The following is a 19536-nucleotide window of genomic DNA, read 5'->3' as shown; positions in this document are numbered from 1 at the left end:
GTTGTTTGTTTATATTTGTTCTTACTCATGTGAAAAAAAAGAACGCGCCAAAGGTAAAACCACTTCGGAAAAGTCAAACTCAGAAAACCAATTCACTATTGAAGATCAATAATACAATCAGTTTATACTCACAAAAACCTTTCTAGTAAAAACATGACTCACAGCCAAACAAACTACCCGTTAGTTTGCTAACCCAATAGCTCTAGAACTCCGGTTAATCTTTTACTTGGTCTCCTCTGCAACACAGAACTCTAGTAGCTGAAGGATTTAGAACATGCATGTGGTTTTCTATAAACTCTAAGAGGATTAACAATGTAAGGCATCTGGTATATGAGAAGTTTCTCTCTCTTAGCTCACAAAACAATAGCCTTCAGATCTATCAGAAATAATGCAACAAGGTGTTTATATAGACCATGGGAAAAGACTCAGTGTTTTAAAGCGATTAAAACACTAAAAATTGGTAAGGGGAAAGAGTTTGAAACTTCTCTACAACGCCTTTAGGGGAAGGAATGCTGATATTTCTCAAGAAGTGGCTGGTATCAGTGTAAATTTTGCAACCTCAATACAAGTTTGAGGGTGATTGAATGGAAATATCTGTTTAGAGCAATTAAATATCATATGTATGTTTTTGGAAAAATTATATATATGAGTCTTTAAAAGTTGGTATGGGCATCTTCGTGGCACGTTGCGAATAGGAACATTTGATGTGATGAAATTAATTTAAAATGCAAATAATGGCTACCCAGCTGAAAGTCTCCCACTAATCGGCCTCAACAAACTCTCGCCAACACAAATTCTCTCTTGTCTGTCAGCCTCTCTTCTCCCTCAATATATATAACAAGTTTTCCCACTTTCCATGAAAAATGGGGAGAGAAATCATGGAGGAAGGACTACTACTACCAAGGTCTACACTTGTAGATGATGAAGCCAAGCCCATTAGATATGTTGGAGACATGGGCGCAGCCACCCCTGTTGTTGTGCTCAGCACCATGGTCGCCCTCTGCGGTTCACTTTGCTCAGGCTCCGCTGTAATTCTTTCTCTTTTGTGGGTCAAACATATATGACACTCACTTTTTTTTTTTTTTTTTTCTTTTTCTTTTTTTTTGTATTATTAAATGTGTGATTTTATTTTTTTCCAAATAACTCAGAGAAAAAGATTGAATGAAACTGTGTCGTTTTGACTATCTTCTGCAATATATGTCTGTTCTATGGAGCAATAGTTGTGGGGGTTGGCTAACTTGGTCTGAATATATGTATTATTGTTGGTTTGAAGACAGGATTTACATCAGCTGCTGAATCCGGAATCATGGAAGATTTGGGCCTGTCTGTGGCTGCAGTAAGTACTAATATCATCACTTTATTTTTAGTTTATAGTTTTTCCACATGCACAAATGTATTTGTACCTTGCAGATTCATATTGAATTTTCTTTGGATTTTACATCTTTGATACTTTTTTCTGCCTTTTGCAGTACTCACTTTTTGGTTCTACCCTAACTATTGGAGGAGTTATAGGTGCATTGTTAAATGGAAAGATAACGGATATTATTGGTCGAAAAGGTGTAAGTTTCTCAGGGCTTACTGTAAATCAAAACTGAATCTTTTTTTTTTTTTAAATTCCTTTCAATTTCTTGTTCACCTTGTAATGCAGGCGATGTGGTTCTCTGAAATATTCAGCTTTGCAGGTTGGCTTGCTATAGCATTTGCAAAGGTTTTTTTTTTTTTTTTTTTTTTTTTTCTCACTTTCCTTACCTTCCCCTAAATAATGCTGCATTTGGTTGCCAATATGTTCTGCCAACATGTTCAATTAATGTTCCCAATTCATCTTTTCTTCACATTTCCTCTTTCAAGCAGATGGAAGCAACTTTCCATAGAATGAGTTCCAATCCCCAACCAAGTTTTACAAAGAATTTCTTCTTACTTTAATTAATTTCTAATCTCAACTTTTTCAGTTACCATTCCCTAAAATAGTGAAAGGATCAGGATTTAACCCCTAAGCACACAACAGGCAATATGCAGCAATGTTAAGAAAAAAAATTCTGTAGTAGTTAATACAAATTCAACCACAAAAAAGAACTCATCAAACATAATCAACATAAGATTTTTGGTGATGAAGTGAAAACATTTTGAGCGCCTCAAAGGTAAAACATAATCTCTAAAGAAGATTCAAAGTATATGCATAGTAAACTTACAAACCCTCTTGTAAAATACTAAGACCATCCGTATGCAGACAAAATCCGTACGAAGACAAACTCCTAGTTCGTCCCTTTGCACGCGAGAACTCCAGCTCTTCACTGGCCATTTTATTGTTGATTCAGGAGCAGAGAAGCAATTCATTGTTTTTCAAAATCAGTATGAACCAAGTGAAGGAAATTACTCCATCGACATTTCTCTCTTTTGGGTTTCAGCTACTAATAGAGTTTAATGCTTCATGTAGAATGCTTGGTGGTTGGATCTGGGAAGACTGTCCCTTGGTATTGGCGTTGGCGTTATTTCCTATGTGGTAACTCATCATTTTAGATTTTATAGTTGATTTACCTACTTAGTAAACAACAAATAATGATTAATTTCTGATAGCCAAACAGGTACCTGTATACATTGCAGAAATAACACCTAGGAATCTTAGGGGACAATTTACATCAGCTTATCAGGTATAAGTATAACTAAATCATTAATTATAGCTTTAAATTGAAAAGCCAACTCATTGTTCACAACCCTATGTTTCATCAAATATGCAGCTGTTGATTTGTTGCGGCATTTCACTTATGTATTTCATTGGAAATATCGTTTCCTGGCGCACCTTGGCTTTAATTGGTACCTTGTTTGTTGGTCCTTTTCTAAGTGTAAATTTAATGTGAAGATAAATTAATCCTAAAATGATATAGTTCTATCCACATTGATTTTATTTTCAGGTGCTATTCCATGTTTAGTACAACTTGTGGGATTGTTTTTTGTTCCAGAGTCTCCTAGATGGTTGGTGAGTCCAAGATTCTGTTGAAGTTATTTATATGGAATTTGGTTGTCTGATGAAAAAGAATACAATGAATTCCTTCATATATTTGTCATGGCCTTTTCAAGTACACTTTCAGAAGAAAACATCTAAAGACTACTAAATTTCTACTTCCTCTCTTTTGAAATGATGAGTACAAGTGGTCTGCAGGCAAAAATTGGTAAAGAACCAGAACTTGAAGCTGCTCTACAGCGTCTTCGGGGGAAGAATGCTGATATCTCACAAGAAGCTGCTGATATTAGAGTAAGCTTCCGATTTTATGTTTTAATGACGGTGTATTTTCTATTAACTTAACTAGAAAATGAGAAATGCTCCTTCCTTCTCCCAGGATTTTACAGAAACCTTTCAAAAGCATTCAGAAACTAGAATTCTGGACTTGTTCCAACAGAGATATGTTCATACCCTCATTGTAAGCCTCACCACTGTGATACTTTTACTTTCATAGCTTGTTTACTCTTTACATGTATTTTACTTGTATTGGTTTAGGTTGGACTTGGGTTGATGATACTGCAACAATTGGGAGGGTGCAATGCAATTGCTTTTTATGCAAGCTCTATATTTTTAGAAGCTGGTAAATTTAATGGCTTCAAGAATTGTTTCATGTAACTACTGAAAAATGAAGAAATGATGATTACTAGCACCGGTTTATGCTAGGTTTTTCAAGTAGCATTGGGACTATATCAATGGCTATCATCCAGGTACTTGGCTCACTGTATCTGTGACTTTAAGGGGATGCATGATTCTACTTGGTACACCTCCCAATCACCAAAACATTATTTTGCAGATTCCGTCTGCCGCTGTGGGTGTTATGTTGGCAGATAGATCAGGCAGACGACCACTGCTTTTGGTGAGGACGGCAAAGAGTTAGCTCTAAGTCCCTGGTGTTGTTCATCAATAAGTTGATAGCATTGAACTCTACCATTTCTTGCAGGTCTCTGCTGCTGGAATGTGCTTCAGTTGCTTCCTTGTAGGCTTGTCATTCTGCTTTCAGGTTTCTTTCAGAACCAAATTCAGTGCTACTCTGTCTGTGGTTATGTTCTCCGCATGTATGAATGACTGTATTTTAAAAGCTTTTGTTATGAGCAGGACATCAACCAGTTGAAAGAGCTCACTCCCGTGTTGGTGCTAATTGGGATCCTGGTAAGAGCTCTCACGTTTCAATCCAAATTTAGGAAACCAAGCTACTTCTTTCTTCCATATTCAATACACCATAATAACCCTCTTTATCTGCATTATAACTCAAAAAGGACTAGTCACTTTGGATTTCTCTAGAATCACTTATAAAGTTTTGTCTCGCTTAGTAAGAGATTAATGTAGGCTCTTTGAGTGGCTTTATAATCCACCCACTTTATGCAAGTTACTCATCTTTCCAATGTGGGATCAAGGTATTACAATCTCCTTTTTCTAAATCCCTAAAGTCCTCGTTAAGATCATATCATGCAGTGCTTCAAGACCACACAACATTACAACTTGGCTTAGATACCATTTGTAAGCCACATTTGCATTATCACTCCAAAATTACTTGTTAATTTGGAGTTCCTTAGAATCACTTGCAAAGCCTAATCTCATCTAGTAAGGAACCAATGTGAAACTTAGCACTCATAAGTGGTTTTATAATTCGTCAATTCTATGTGGGCTATTCATCTTCTTAATATGAGATCAGGTGTTACACTTTTCCTTTTAAACTTTTAAAGATAACAAATGAATGTATCAATTCTTTTTTACTCCAATGCTGGACTAAGATTTACATAGTGATAGATCCAATTGAGATGCATGTGATTGACTATTAAATAATCCACACAGGGGTTCAGTGTGGCATACACATTAGGTATGGCAGGATTACCATGGGTTATAATGTCAGAGGTATGTTACTTATTGAACTTTGATTCTTCTGACAAATTTCTTCCTTTTTTTTTTTTTTTTTTTTTAAAATTTATTTATTTATTTTTACTATGAAAGGAAAAACCTTTAATTGTCTAAAAAACCTTACACACACTTATTTAGCAGCTGCAGAATTATTGATTTTCCATAAACAAGCAGATCTGTAGCTTTAACTCATGGATGACTTTCTATCTCAGATATTCCCTATAAACGTCAAGGGTACAGGTGGAAGCCTCTTGACTTTAGTGAACTGGTCTTGCTCTTGGATTATCTCATACACTTTCAATTTTATGATGGAATGGAGTACATCAGGTGACTGTCTTTATACTTTCTAATTTTGTAAACTGTTTCTTGCTTACTCCCTCTTATGTAAAATTACACTAATTAATGTTTTGGCATTCTACATCATCAGGCACATTTTTCATATTCTCGGGCATTTGTGGTTTTACTGTCTTATTCGTCGCAAAATTTGTACCAGAGACTAAAGGGCGAGCCTTGGAAGAAATACAAGCATCAATGGCACATTTCCTGTAATAAGAAGTATTTCTTTCTAATTGATGGGAGGAAATAAAATGATGCTCGAAATGATGTTTCTCTGCTTCACCGTCCCAAATGGTGTCTCGTCTGCCACTATACATCTACCTTTTAGTCTCCTCATAGGAACTAAGTTAAAAATGATTCTCTTTGTTGATACTTATAATGTCTACCAAGTGCCGCTACAACCAGCATTGTTGGCAGCTTTCCTGATTGACTTCTTCGCCTTCAAGAATCTCCTCCTAAGTTGCATCTGGATTAATGTCAAGATTTGATTTTCTTTTTGGTCTCTTGTACTATTAAATCTTTTTTACATGCCATGAGGTATATGCATAATTTATTCGTGATCATTTATGCAAGTTCATATATGCTATCATATATTTCACCATGCTTTACAAGAAAATGAATTTAAAGAAATTTTTTTAAGGAAAGTGTGAGAAATTAAATGGAAAGACCAGTTTTATGATGAATTAAATTAAGTAGATAATGATTGTTAGCAGAAATGACAGGGAGGCTTTGATAAGAGAAATGTTTATTTTCTATTATAAGAGATGGATAAATACCATAATAAATTTATGAAAAAGATGAAAATGTTGAAATATTATATATATATATATTGTGTCTTGTGAGTGTTTTTAAATGGAAGATTTTAAAGAGCATTAAATGAAAGTTGTCCCACATCGAAAATAGTGAAGATTTTGTTGGCATTTATAAGGTCCAACAAATTTAAGTTATTAAATGAACTATGCTAGGATACATTCTAATGCATGTTATGGTATGGTGCCAAGCACCGGACGCATCGCGTGGGCTGTAGGGCGCTAGTGGTGCACTTTGCGCGCACTTTGCACGAAGCATCGGAGCTCAGAGCGTTCATGACCATTTATTTTTGGACGGTCAAGATCGTTGATCGAGTGGTTTGATCTAAACCGTAGGATGCTTCTTAAGTAGATCCAGCTGGACTATTGATCTAACAATTGAGATTAAATAATAAGGATAATTATTTAATCAAGCGGTCAGATTTAAGTACTAGTTGGATTAGCGGTTTATAATAGTTAAATTGCAGTTTTATTTTGAAATTCAAAACAACAATTTTATTTTCGAAATTCAAAATAGCTGTTTTATTTTGAAATTCGAAATTATCTAAGAATAGATAATTATATATGACAATTCAATTATCTTTAATACTTTTGAATTTTCAAAATTAGGATTATCCTTTTTTTTTTTTTTTTGGAAGTATTATCCTTTCTTTTTGGTCTTTGATTGGAATAAAAATCTCGTTCGATGTAGTGGTTTGATCTAGTAGGATGTTTCTTAAGTAGATCCAGTGGTTGGATCTACTGGACTATTGATATAACAATTGAGATTAAATAATAAGTATAATTATTTAATCAAACGGTCAGATTTAAGTACCAATTGGATTAGCGGTTTACAATAGTTTAATAGCAGTTTTATTTTCAAAATTCAAAATAGCTGTTTTATTTTGAAATTCGAAATTATCTGAGTATAGATAATTATCTATCACAATTCAATCCTCTTTAATACCCTTGTTTTGAATTTTTAAAATTAGCATTATCCTTCCATTCTTCTTCTTTTTTTTTTCTTTTTTTTTGAAGTATTATCCTTTCTTTTTGTTCTCTGATTGGAATAAAAATCTTGTTCGATCTAATGGTTTGATCTAAACCGTAGGATGTTTCTCAAGTAGATCCAGTAATTGGATCTACTAGACTATTAATCTAACAATTGAGATTAAATAATAAGGATAAATATTTAATCTAACAGTCAGATTTAAGTATTAGTTGGATTAGCGGTTTACAACAGTTTTATTTCGAAATTCAAAACAACAATTTTATTTTTGAAATTCAAAATAGTTGTTTTATTTTGAAATTCGAAATTATCTAAGAATAGATAATTATTTATGACAATTTAATTGTCTTTAATACCCTTGTTTTGAATTTTTAAAATTAGCATTATCCTTTTTTTTTTTTTAAGAAGTATTATATTGGAATAAAAATCTGATGGTATTTTCGGGTTTTATTTTCGTTTATGCAGAATTCATTATATTTTGGAAAAAAATTTGCTGTAAAGCTTGTTGCATATCAATTATGGTGGACACAAATATTTTCTTAAAAAAAGTAACATTGTAACACACCTTACGTCCATTTTCGACCATTTTCTGAAGGATGTATAAAGAAGACCAGAACATAGACGACATCACATGCCAAATGAGTTAAAAGCTTGACATCCTCAAGTGGGTCCTCAGCCACCTCAAAAGAGAAGATAGAGACAAAAAGGTAGGTCCTGTTCAGCCACTTTCTCAATTGATAAACCTGTTCCTCTCGTCTTTGCCTTCATAACATCTCATTAACACACACAACTCTCCCTCTCTTTTCCTCCCAGTTCTTTGCCATCCAAGAAGATCATACAAGATGGGCAGAGAAAGCATAGAAGAAGGACAACTCTCAAGCCCTCTACTTCCCAAAGAGAAGCATGAAGCATACGCCGGCGTTAGTGGTGGTGGCGGTGAGCAGAGTGGACCCTCTTCCGCCACGGTTGCGGTTGTGCTTACTACTTTGGTTGCTGTCTCCGGTTCCTACGTTTTTGGTTCAGCTGTAAGTTTTCTCACTCTGGAGCTTGGTGTACCATAGTCAGCATGGTCCCCATACGTGCTCTGCTCAGCATATTCCTCGTGGTCCCACGTGCGTGTGACCAGGCAGGAGCAGGAGCAGGAGCACAGTCCAAAATTCATGCATTTTCTAGGAAATGTAGAGTTGTCTAGGACAAGGAAAAATATTACTGAACAATTCTAATAGCATAGTTCAAAATTCATGCCTTTTCTAGGAAGTGTAGAAAATCGAGAAATTCTTATTGATGGATATTGAACTCTGACAGGGAAAAAGATTACTGAACAATTCTACTATCATAGTTCCAAACCATGTAAAGACTATTTTATCTGAAATATTCATAAACAAGGAAATAATACCTTATTCTAGAAAATTATAAAAACTACAAAATTAAAAATAAAAATCTTCGAACAAAGAACATGGTGTCCTATGTCAGCATTGGTTGAATAGAAAATGGAAAATGATTGGGGTTCTGCATCTTTTACGGCAATTGTTTTACAAACTCACGTGGCAATCAATATTTTATGGAAATAAGTGCGCCATGTGACCGCCCACATTTGAGTGGTTGGCCTGGTAAATGTTACTTGGATTGCCACATCAATTTGTAAAGGTAGTAAGTGCTACAAAACATTCCACATTTTAGTGGCTGACATAATAAGTGCCACATGAACTACCATGTTAGTTTGTAAAAGACTTGTAGTAAAAGTTGTAATACCTCTAGCTACACCCATACAAAATTTTTGTATGGAGTTTAGAGATCAAATGTACGTAAGCTTAAGGTTAGCCAATAACTTTATGAAGAAATTTGAGGGAAAGATTTCGTTCAACTGAGTCCAAGGGATGTTGCTCAATATAAATTCCTGAGAGCTTTGGTTGATAATTCAGTCGAAGTTCATTTGATCGAAGAGATGAGGTCCACCAGTACTCATTCTTGAGAGGTTTGGTCGATATTTTGTTCAATCGAGAATGTGATATTTTGTCTCATTCGACCGAACTTAATGTTCGTTCAACCGAGATCGTGGCAGCGTAGTTTTGTAATTTGCTTTTCAAAGCTGCAACTCTACTTTTATTTAAGTCTAATAAGGACGGCTTGGCTGCCAGACTATAGGAATTTTACAAGTTTTTTAATAAGAAACACTAGAGAGAGTTTTCTTCACTTTTCCTACAAATTCCTTGTTTTTTCTTGGTCTTGTGAAAGATTTGTGAGTTGTGTGCTTGTAGATTCAGCTTTCCATTATGCCGCACTGCATCACAACTACTTACTTTCTCTCATTCCTTGATGTGGGACTTAACTCACAATGTGCGCTCACAAAAAAATGCATCTAAATATCAGCATATAGATTTTTCAATGGATAGGAGCCAAAGTCTTTTAAACTATCTGAGAGTAAGACTGCACTGAGTATCTCTATGTGCAATGCCTAGTGGTTGGATATGCTGACTACTGACAGAAATGGTGTATAAAACTTATTTTTTTTGCAGATAGGATACTCATCACCTGCCCAGTCTGGAATCATGGAGGAGCTGGGCCTTACCGTGGCAGAGGTGGGTGTAATACTATAAGGTTCTAATTACTCTTGGAAAATGTAATTTAGAGCATTTTCAAGCATTTGAACCATCTTTGCTTGTCTCAATTGATATGTATCCTTGATATTTAGTGAAAATTGTTGTATTTATGCTCCTATTCTCCTTAAATATTATCTCAAGAGCAGGACTTCAGGTAATTTTAGAGTGACCTATCTTCATGAAGAAGTCACTATTTCAGCTCCCTCATATGAAATGTTGTATAACATTTCTTTGTGCAAAATCCGTTTGTTGAATCATTTGTCTATATCCTTTTGCTTGCTTTATGCATTTCTGTGTCTGATGTTCTTGACATTATTTGTTCATAATGCAGTACTCACTTTTCGGTTCAATATTGACAATTGGAGCAATGATAGGTGCAATAGTGAGTGGCAAAATAGCAGATTTCATAGGTAGAAGAGGTGTAAGTATTTCCATCACCGTGGAGTTATATCTAGTCATTTTGTTAAGTGTCAAACTCCGAAAAGATCACAAACTTTTCAATTTTTTGGTTGTTTTGCAAGGCAGGCAATGGGCTTCTCAGAGATATTCTGCCTGGCAGGCTGGCTTACCATAGTATTCTCTAAGGTTTTGAATCCTGTCCCCCTCCCCCCTCCTCTCTCCTCTCTTCATTTGGTTGTCTCCAATTCATGAAGTTATGGTCACTAAGCAGAATGATTAATGCTGACACAGGTGCCCTAATGTAAACAAATGTAGTTAGGTTGTCTTGGATATTCTCTGACTGAAGAATAACTCTCTCTCTCTTACATAAAACGGAATATTAGATGATCATAAGTCGTTAGAAACTACCACACTACCAAATTGTTTCAGGAATCAATTTGTACCAAGTAAAGATATTCTCTGAGGATCAGTTCATAATGTTAATATTGTTAAATTATCACTTATCATATAAAAGCTTAAGATGATAGAAATAGATGAATTTAATCATTTAATTTATATTCTAACATCCTTCCTCACATGTGAGCTCAAACTCTTCCTTAATAAGTGAAGCTCAACACGTAGACTATTTAATTGAAAATGAGGGTAAAGGACAGAGAAAAAGTTCGAAATCAGGATCTTTGCTCTAATACCATGTTAAATCATCACTTGTCTTAAAAGTTTAAACTAATAGGATTGGGTAACTTTAATTATTTAATCCATATTTTAACATTTTCCTCTCACATGTGGACTTAAACTCCATTTTAATAAATAAGACCCAACACGTAGAATATTTAATTGAAAGCAATTAAAAGGAGGGTGAATTGACGGAATTAGGATTTGAACTTAGGACTTTTGACTCAAATACCATGTTAAATCACCACTGTCCCAAAAGCTTAAGCTAATGGGAATAAGTAAATTTAATCATTTAATCAATACTTTAACAAATATTTGGTGTTTATTTAAAGGTCTCTTGGTGGCTTGACCTTGGGAGACTGCTTGTAGGTTGTGGGATGGGACTTCTTTCTTATGTGGTAAGTCCTTGAGTTGCAATTCTAATGGATTATCTCTAATGTTCACAAGAAATTTAATTGCATTCCTGTTTGCAATCAGGTACCTATATATATAGCAGAAATAACACCTAAGAATCTTCGAGGAGGGTTTACAACTGTTCATCAGGTAGAGCAAAATCCTCAAAAAATTTGGAAATCAATGTAAACTCAGCACTCATTCACCTTCTGACTATTGGTTCAACAGTTGATGATATGTTGTGGTGTATCTTTCACATTTCTAATTGGAGCTTTTGTGAACTGGCGGGTTTTAGCTCTGATTGGTAATTTTCTCTGCTCTTTTCCTATATTCTTTTCATTCGAAGGTAATTTCATAATTAGGGTGCACTATTTTTCTTTATTTCAGGAACTATTCCATGTCTAGTACAACTTGTTGGTCTAGTTTTCATTCCAGAGTCTCCAAGATGGCTGGTGAGTTGTGCAAAATTTTAGCAAAAAAAATTCTCGTGATGTGCTCTCCAGATATGTCTTTGAATATTCAAAAAACAAAAGCGTTTGAGTGTTATTCATTGCTTCTGATATTATGTTTTTACTCAAGTACATGTTATTGAACAAACATATCTAAATGGTATAAAGTGGCAAATTCAAGCATTGATGACATGCTTAATTGATGATTCTATTTATTTGCAGGCAAAGATTGGTAGAGAAAAAGAGTGTGAAGCTGCTCTACAGCGCCTTAGGGGGGAGAATGCTGATATCTCCCAGGAAGCTGCTGAGATCAGAGTAATTTCTTCACTTCATACGTCAATGAGAGAATAACTCTTTGTTTCCAATTTAACTATCATAATTACAAGCTTCAGCCTAGATTTTAATTTTTCCAACAATTTTGCTTAGAAACAAGCATTGACATGGTTCTCAAGTTGTCTTATAGGACTATACAGAAACCCTTCAACGGCTTTCAGAAGCTAGTTTTCTTGACTTATTCCAATGGAAATATGCTCATTCACTCATTGTAAGCTTTCTGAAGTAATTACTGTGGCATTTTTATTTTATTGTTGACACTTGTTTGATCCTTTTATGGCTGACATAAAAACGGGTTAGGTTGGAGTTGGCCTGATGGTACTACAACAGTTTGGAGGGGTCAATGGCATCGCATTTTATGCAAGTGCTATATTCATATCAGCTGGTAGGAAAAGGATCGTTTTTTAATGGTACCTAGATTTGACAGGAATCAGAAGAAAATTGAAGTTGATTATAGGAATATGTGGTCTATGCAGGGTTTTCTGGTCGTCTTGGGACTCTAGCAATGGTTGCTGTTCAGGTTTTTGAATCTCTTAGTGTAATTCCAGCTTATGCTTCTGCTTAATGTTCTTTAAAATGATGTTGATAGTCCTCTACAGATTCCAATGACGGCATTGGGTGTACTTTTGATGGATAAATCTGGACGCCGACCGCTTTTACTGGTAAGAAGGTTGGTAAGTCTAATTCTTTATGCAGTTGAATGAAAACCAATTCTGAAAGCTCACTAATCTTCTCAGGTTTCTGCAGCCGGAACATGCTTAGGTTGCTTTTTTGTAGGGTTGTCTTACTTCTTCCAGGTTTTCTAGAACAAATGTCTCTTTGAATTCTTTTTCATCAATTGAATAGAGCGTTTCTTGTACGAGTAATACTTCAATTGTGTAGGACCTTCAAAAATGGACGCAGATCGCTCCAATTTTAGCACTTGTTGGTGTACTGGTAATGCAATTATCCCAAACACAGTTTCTGGTTTTTGATAATATATACTAAAGAAAAAAACAGAGTGGAAAATTTTTGTTTTGCTCGTCTCCAAATTTGGTTAATTGTTTTCGTATTTCTTCAAGTGTGGAAGTCCTATGATTTTAATGCTCCAAATGAATACTTGTTTAGTCTAATTACCAGTGGCATTTATGAAATACTTTTTTCTCTTTTGAAGTGTGAAAATTGCCCTCAAAAGAATCAGTACCCTTCTTGCATAAATCTGTTCATTTTTTTAATCTGATTTTGGCCATCCATCACCCTTCCTCATCTACATTTGCATACTGTCTTTTAGAAGGTGATGTGCCACTATTCACACGTTGCCATACACTAGGTGACGTGTGAATAGTGCAAAACGGCACCTTTTAGAAGGTGCAGTGTACTGTTCAAGCGGCACCTTCTAAAAGGTGCTGTTTTGCTGAAAATGGTGCCAAAGAGTGTCATTTTCACTGTTCAAACGACATTAGCTCATTTTCTAGTCTATGCACTTTTTGCCATTTTGAGAAAGTCACTATTTAAACGTCACTAACCATATAATGACCTTTTTTGGGCCAAAAACGTCATTATATGTGAGTCACAAAACTCCTGAATTTTTGTAGTGTTAACATCTCATACTAGTTGTTGTTTTGAGCCAAGTTCTTGGAGATTTGAAGATTGATTTAGCTGAATTCTGTGTGAAGTGCGAAAATTGCCCTCAAAGGAATCAGTACCCTTCTTGCATAAATCTGTGCTTTTTTTTTTTAAAAAAAAATATCTAATTTTGGCCATCCATCACCCTTCCTCATCTACATTTGCATATTTTGAGCCAAGTTATTGGAGATTTGAAGATTGATTTAGCTGAATTCTGTGTCAATCTGTTTGGTTCTGCAATCAGGTATACACAGGATCCTTCTCATTAGGCATGGGAGGAATTCCATGGGTTATAATGTCAGAGGTTTGTTAACCTTATTACACCTCAAAATTCATCCTTTATGACCAAATAGTTGAAATTAAGGCCTATAGTTGACTGAAAAGGAGTGATTTCTGTCTCAGATATTTCCCATAAATATGAAGGGCTCGGCCGGTAGCCTTGTGACATTGGTTAGCTGGTTAGGTTCTTGGATTATCTCATATGCTTTCAACTTCCTAATGGATTGGAGCTCAACAGGTAATGCTTGATCACTCTCTCTCCCTCTACAGAGTTGTTATTTTGGGTAGGAACTACAATATTATCACTTTTTTTTTTTTTTTTTTTTGTAACATTTATTTTATGTTTTAATTTTTGTGTCAGGAACATTCTTCATATTCTCAAGCATATGTGGCTTGACTGTCCTGTTCGTAGCAAAGTTGGTGCCAGAGACTAAGGGGAGAACACTAGAAGAAATTCAAGCTTCGATGAATCCATTTTCAGCAAAATGATGAATTTGGCATGTACCACAATCACAAAATCTGTGTGCTTAGATTAATCAAATGATTGGAATATGTGGGATTAAATCGATGGCTTCGAGGGGTCGGACCTCAAATCGATTGAGTATTTTCCTTGATAAATTATCCTTTTATAAAGAGGATTTCAGCTTATTTTGGGAATACAATTATTATAGAATCAGCTGCTAATAAGATGATTGCAATTATGCAACTATTTAAGAATAATTCCTTCCTATGAATACAAATACTGCAATAATATGCAATTATTATGATTATAGGATATATATTAGGAAAATGCCATGGGAATCTTGAATTAGGATCCCTACAATTTTAAGGAAATATTAGATTCTTAAATCACATAATTCTTAACATGCAACATTTTTCAAGTGTTTCGATGCCTAAAAATTGCCTAATAATTATGTAATTTGAGTAAAAAATTGTAGGAGATCGATCCTGATACGACCAGAATAGCACGTAACAGGCTATTCTAGCTCTTCCTTATTCTTGAATAGGAATGGTTGGGTACTATATTTATAGAAGCTAAATTGAATGCTGAAATGTCAAGTTATGGATATCATACAAACATATGCTTTATAAATTACACCACCAAACATAACAACCTAATATTATGAGAAAGCATTCATAATATTCAACAACTTTGTATATGAGAGAAATTCGAGAGGTATGCAAGTGTTAGGCTTGGGTCCACATACCTAATAGTTAGGCTTAAACACGTCCAACGAGTAGCCTACCAAATTAGTCTAATATATTGTTGATACAATATTATGCGTTGCTTTAATTATTTACTACAAATTGTAATCTTCCTAAAGAAAACCTTCACACTAATGGTGTTAGTTGCAGTGCTGCAAGCTAGCCTTCAACAACTGTACGTGCTATTATTGTTCAGCACCTTAATTGATTGCCGTTTTGTCATATTTACCTTAACAAATTGTTAAATCATCTGGAAAAGAAAACGAGACATTTTATTAATCTTAGACCAGCAGTGCCCTATCCGCTACACCAAACTGTAGGGGAGGGGGCCATCCATATATGATGATGTAAACTCTTGGAAGAAAAAAAGGAACAAGCAAATAAATTGCTTTAGCTTATCAACTAGCATATGTACATATATATATATATATATGTGTGTGTGTGTGTGTGTGTGTGTGTCATTGTGTTTCGTAATGCATAGAAATTAAGCCAAAGTAGGAGTCCCTGACGCCATCCCTCTGAAAAAAGCCCCTTGACACCACATGGTTGACATGTTCATGCTTAGGCACATTCCATCCAATCTCCAGTTCTCCTAATTTCCTATAAATTAAGGATGAACGAACACAAACCCAATAATCCATATAATTCTCTCTTTCTTTCTTTCTTTCCATGCATGGCTGAACCAATATCTCCTCCACAACCGCCGCCGAACCGCAGCTTGGACCATCCTGTCCACAAGACCCTAGCAAGTGTGGCCAACCTTGCTAACCTTCTCCCCACCGGCTCTGTCCTTGCGTTTCAAGCACTCACCCCTTCATTCTCCAACAATGGCTCCTGCCAACTTCCCAACAAGTGCCTCACAGCATGCACCATTGCATTTTGCTCCATCTTTTGTTTGCTATCCTCATTTACTGACAGCTTCACCGACAAGGATGGAAAGCTCTACTATGGCATCGCCACATTCAATGGCCTCTACATCTTTAACTACAATTATGGTGATGAGGATGTTAAGGAATTAGACAAGTTCAAATTCAAACTCAGCTTGGTTGATTTTGTTCATGCCTTTGTGTCGCCTTTGGTGTTCATGGTTTTTGCTGCTACCAACTCCAATGTGCAGAGCTGTTTCTTTCCTGAAGCAGGAGCTAATGAGAGTGCACTGATGATGAATTTGCCATTAGGAGCCGGGTTATTCTCCAGCCTTCTCTTCACACTTTTTCCAACTAGACGCAGAGGCATAGGAATATAGGATATACAACCTTATGAGTTGTGACCACCCCTCATAGTCATAGTGATGATATATTTGAGACTTTTATGGATATATATAAGAAAATAATTGGAACCAAATAAGTGTGATTATATATATATATATATATATATATATATATATATATATATATATATATATACAAGATGTGAGATATGTTTCCATAATTCTAGAAAATTATATGTCTTTTTTTATTTTTTTTATTTTTTATATATAGATATAGAATAAAAAATATTCACTATTGACTTGTCTTGTATGGCAAGATCAAGATTGAATTTAATTTGCATGTGTGCATGATTCCCTTTCCTTTGATGATGAGATGATTGTGTTTTCCTTTGTCGTGAGTTAACTTGAGCTTGCATTTTTATTGTTGACTTACACTTCCCCTTAAGCGAATGGAAAAAATGAACTACCTTAAGCTTGTCACAGAGCATGATAAATCAAGAAGAGGAAAGAGTCGGTGAAAATGTTCGCAACCCGACTGCCATACTGATATATCAAGCCGAGAAATAATTGGTGTCAATAATTTGCTCATATTTTTCTCATATTCTCTTACAACTTCAATAGATCAACTATTAGATTTGTGAGGTTCACTATTGACTTATGTGAGGTCCACATAAATCAACAAATCTAATAATTGATTTATAAGATAAAATGAAAAAAAAAAACAAATATGACAAAAATATTGACATCAATCATTTTTCTATCAAGCTATATGGTCTGTTGTACTGATATATTGAGTCAACAGGTCCTTGTTTACCACTTTTTCTCTTAGAAAGTACTCAATCAATCTCAACATGGTTAGTGCAGATATGAAATACTAGATTGGAAGCCAATGCCAATGCACTAGTATTGTCACACCACAAAATTGGTGGTGTGTCAAAATATAAAGGAATCTAAAGATCTTTGAGAAGCATATGAATCGAAAATAAATTTGTGATGGTGATTGCCATGGCTCAATATTCAGCCTCAGTGTTCAACCACTATACTACTTCTACCTCCTTTGCACTTCATGAAACTAAGCAAGAGTTGAACAATACTCCAAAACTAGTAGTTAATCAGCAATCATCTGGATTTTCTGCCCAATCTGAATCACAGTAGGTTTGAAGATGAGTGGACCTTTGGTGTAATACAATGATCAATCATTCCCTTTAAGTATTTGAGTACCCTCATCGTTGTTGTTAGTAAGGATTCTACAAAAAGTTGGACTGGCGGGGAGCTGGAACCTGGTGAGGTGTTAGGGAGGTGAGCGAGGAGCTTGTCTGTGTAAGGAGTCTAAAATGTTACAAAGGGTTGTAAGTGTTTCAGAAGATTTTGGTCAAATTAGTCACATGGAAGGCACATGAGCATTTTCTCATCCATTCTAATGGCTAATATAGTGGCTTTTTTTACAACAGAAAATGATTATTTGATATATCCAAGTATCACACATGTCAATCCTTGTGCACAGTGGCGGAGCCAGACGTTTCAGAATGTAGGGGCCGTAAAAAAAAAATTTCGCGTCCTAAAATTTTTTTTTTGCGTCCTAAAAATTTTTTTTACACTGAAATTTTGGTGATTCACACAATATATGTATCACAAAAAAATATCTATAAAAGTTCATAAATATGCGCTCAAATTAATATATTAGAAATATAATATGTCGGCACTACATAAAAAAGACAGAAATACAAAAAGTGTCTAGAACTGCACTTTAAGATCTTTTAGAAGTACAAAATCATCAAGTATCGAATCTAAATCGAAGCTTTCAGCAATTTCCCTTACAATATAAAGAACTAAACTATTTGCAAGAAAATCATCCTCTATTTTTGTTGCGTAGTCATATTTTAACAATTTTCATTGCTAAAAATGCTCGTTCGGTAGTTGCTGTAGACACTGGAAGAGTCAAAATAAGACGAATCAATCCATCAATAAGATAGTATATCTTTGATTTTTCTGTCTTTGCCAATCCTTGGCATAATTCTGCAATAGAAGATAAATTTTGTAATGTCGGATCGGGCCATTTGTAAACTAAATTTATTTTGTAAACTAAATTTGTGCTTTGGAAAGTTCATTTTGTAAACTAATTTTTTTTTTTTTTTTTTTTTTAATATGGAGGGGCCAGCTGCAGCGCATTGGGCCCTATTTAGAAAAAAAAAACAAATGAACTTTTAGGAGAATGGAGGGGCCCTATTTAGAAAAAAATAAATAAATTCTCAATAAATTAATGCTGATCCACGGCCTAGTGCTGAAAGTGTGAATTTTTTTTTTCAAAAAAAACTTTTTTTTCTCAATAAATTAATGCTCATCTTTATTTTTTTTTTTCAAAAACAAATTCGGGCCACGGCCACCTCTGGCCGACATGTGGCTCCGCCACTGCTTGTGCATGAGACTCTTTTGAAAACAGTTGCTAGTACTTTAGGAGACTTAAGTATATTTTCCCCAAATGAAAAATTAAAATTATTAAAAAAAATAAGAAAAAAAAATACCAAAAATTAATGATGGCCCTTTTCATCAAGTCATATTTTAATAACGTCAAGGGAATTTTGGAAAGAAAATGCAAAAATGTTTTATTTGACTCGCAATGATAGTATAAAAGCTCTAAATACACTTTTTAAAAAAAATTTAGAGGCATAAATAAAAATATAGTGATAGTTTAGAGAACTAATTAAAGTATATTTCCTCCAAAAGAAAACTAAAAGTTAAGATCATCAAGCCAATTTTGGCACTATTTGGAATTGTATGCCTCACTCCATTGGCAGGCTTAACTATATATGACAATATATATGGAGGATCAATTCTTTCCATGTTGTGTTATTTTCTTGCTGGGCTGATATATTCTGAAATTCCAAGAAATCTGAAGAACAATTATTTGATGGGTTTGGTGATTTAAATGATGAAAACATGCTTTTTCGTTTAGAATATGATTCCAGTGCACAACCAGGGACTTTGTTACTGACACATGTTCTCAGTGTCGTTGTTCAACACTGTAATTGTTTATCTTTTCTTTATCTTTTTTTCTTTTTTTAATTGGTAAGATTTGTACCTGAATTTTTACCACTTAATGCTATACTTTTAAAACATAAACTAATGCAGTCAAAAAAGACACGAAAAAAAAAAAAAAAAACCATAATAGATATAATATTCCATCTTAATGGGCATCTTAATTGATGTTTGTATCGATATCACTGTGTCTTGACATAACCATTTGACAGGAGCATATAAATTGCTTTTCTTGATTCTCACGGCAAAACAATTGGGCCATTGAAGCACTTTCTAAACTGCACATGATTGAAAAAGAACAAAAAAACTTAATTTAATTTCCTAAATTTTCATCGCTTTTGTAATTAC

The 19536-nt window shown here is 34.6% G+C and overlaps 2 protein-coding genes and 1 pseudogene across 4 annotated transcripts; all 3 read left to right on the top strand.

Moving 5' to 3' along the window:
* Window positions 1-671: 671 nt before the first annotated feature.
* LOC132168664 (sugar transporter ERD6-like 5) lies at window positions 672-5772 on the top strand. Of its 3 annotated transcripts, none has more exons than XM_088512936.1 (18): window positions 672-1028; window positions 1274-1336; window positions 1470-1559; window positions 1649-1682; window positions 2435-2500; window positions 2602-2648; window positions 2736-2811; window positions 2910-2974; window positions 3158-3250; window positions 3336-3416; window positions 3494-3578; window positions 3662-3705; window positions 3792-3854; window positions 3939-3998; window positions 4094-4147; window positions 4811-4870; window positions 5086-5200; window positions 5301-5772. In XM_088512936.1, exons 1-18 carry the CDS (start codon window positions 864-866, stop codon window positions 5420-5422), a joined length of 1383 nt encoding a protein of 460 aa, XP_088369062.1. In that variant the 5' UTR covers window positions 672-863; the 3' UTR covers window positions 5423-5772. The 3 variants fall into 3 exon arrangements, with proteins under 3 accessions (XP_088369062.1, XP_088369060.1, XP_088369059.1); XM_088512934.1 differs by having other exon boundaries at window positions 2575-2648; XM_088512933.1 differs by having other exon boundaries at window positions 673-1028; window positions 1649-1708; window positions 2583-2648.
* Window positions 5773-7766: 1994 nt separating this feature from the next.
* LOC132168659 (sugar transporter ERD6-like 5) lies at window positions 7767-14456 on the top strand. The gene is made up of 18 exons (XM_059579660.2): window positions 7767-8031; window positions 9523-9585; window positions 9938-10027; window positions 10132-10191; window positions 11010-11075; window positions 11155-11220; window positions 11299-11374; window positions 11458-11522; window positions 11742-11834; window positions 11983-12063; window positions 12153-12237; window positions 12329-12372; window positions 12452-12514; window positions 12590-12649; window positions 12735-12788; window positions 13702-13761; window positions 13860-13974; window positions 14098-14456. The coding sequence occupies exons 1-18, from the start codon at window positions 7849-7851 to the stop codon at window positions 14223-14225; spliced, it is 1452 nt and encodes a 483-aa protein (XP_059435643.2). The 5' UTR covers window positions 7767-7848; the 3' UTR covers window positions 14226-14456.
* Window positions 14457-15615: 1159 nt separating this feature from the next.
* Window positions 15616-16188, top strand: LOC132168961 (protein DMP4 pseudogene; annotated as a pseudogene).
* Window positions 16189-19536: the final 3348 nt, after the last annotated feature.

This window comes from Corylus avellana, chromosome 1, assembly GCF_965113065.1.
Source record: "Corylus avellana chromosome 1, dhCorAvel1.hap1.2, whole genome shotgun sequence".
NCBI classification, from domain to species: Eukaryota; Viridiplantae; Streptophyta; class Magnoliopsida; order Fagales; family Betulaceae; genus Corylus; species Corylus avellana.
The sequence above is the reverse complement of the archived record's forward strand: the minus strand, read 5'-3'. Positions and strand labels throughout refer to the sequence as shown.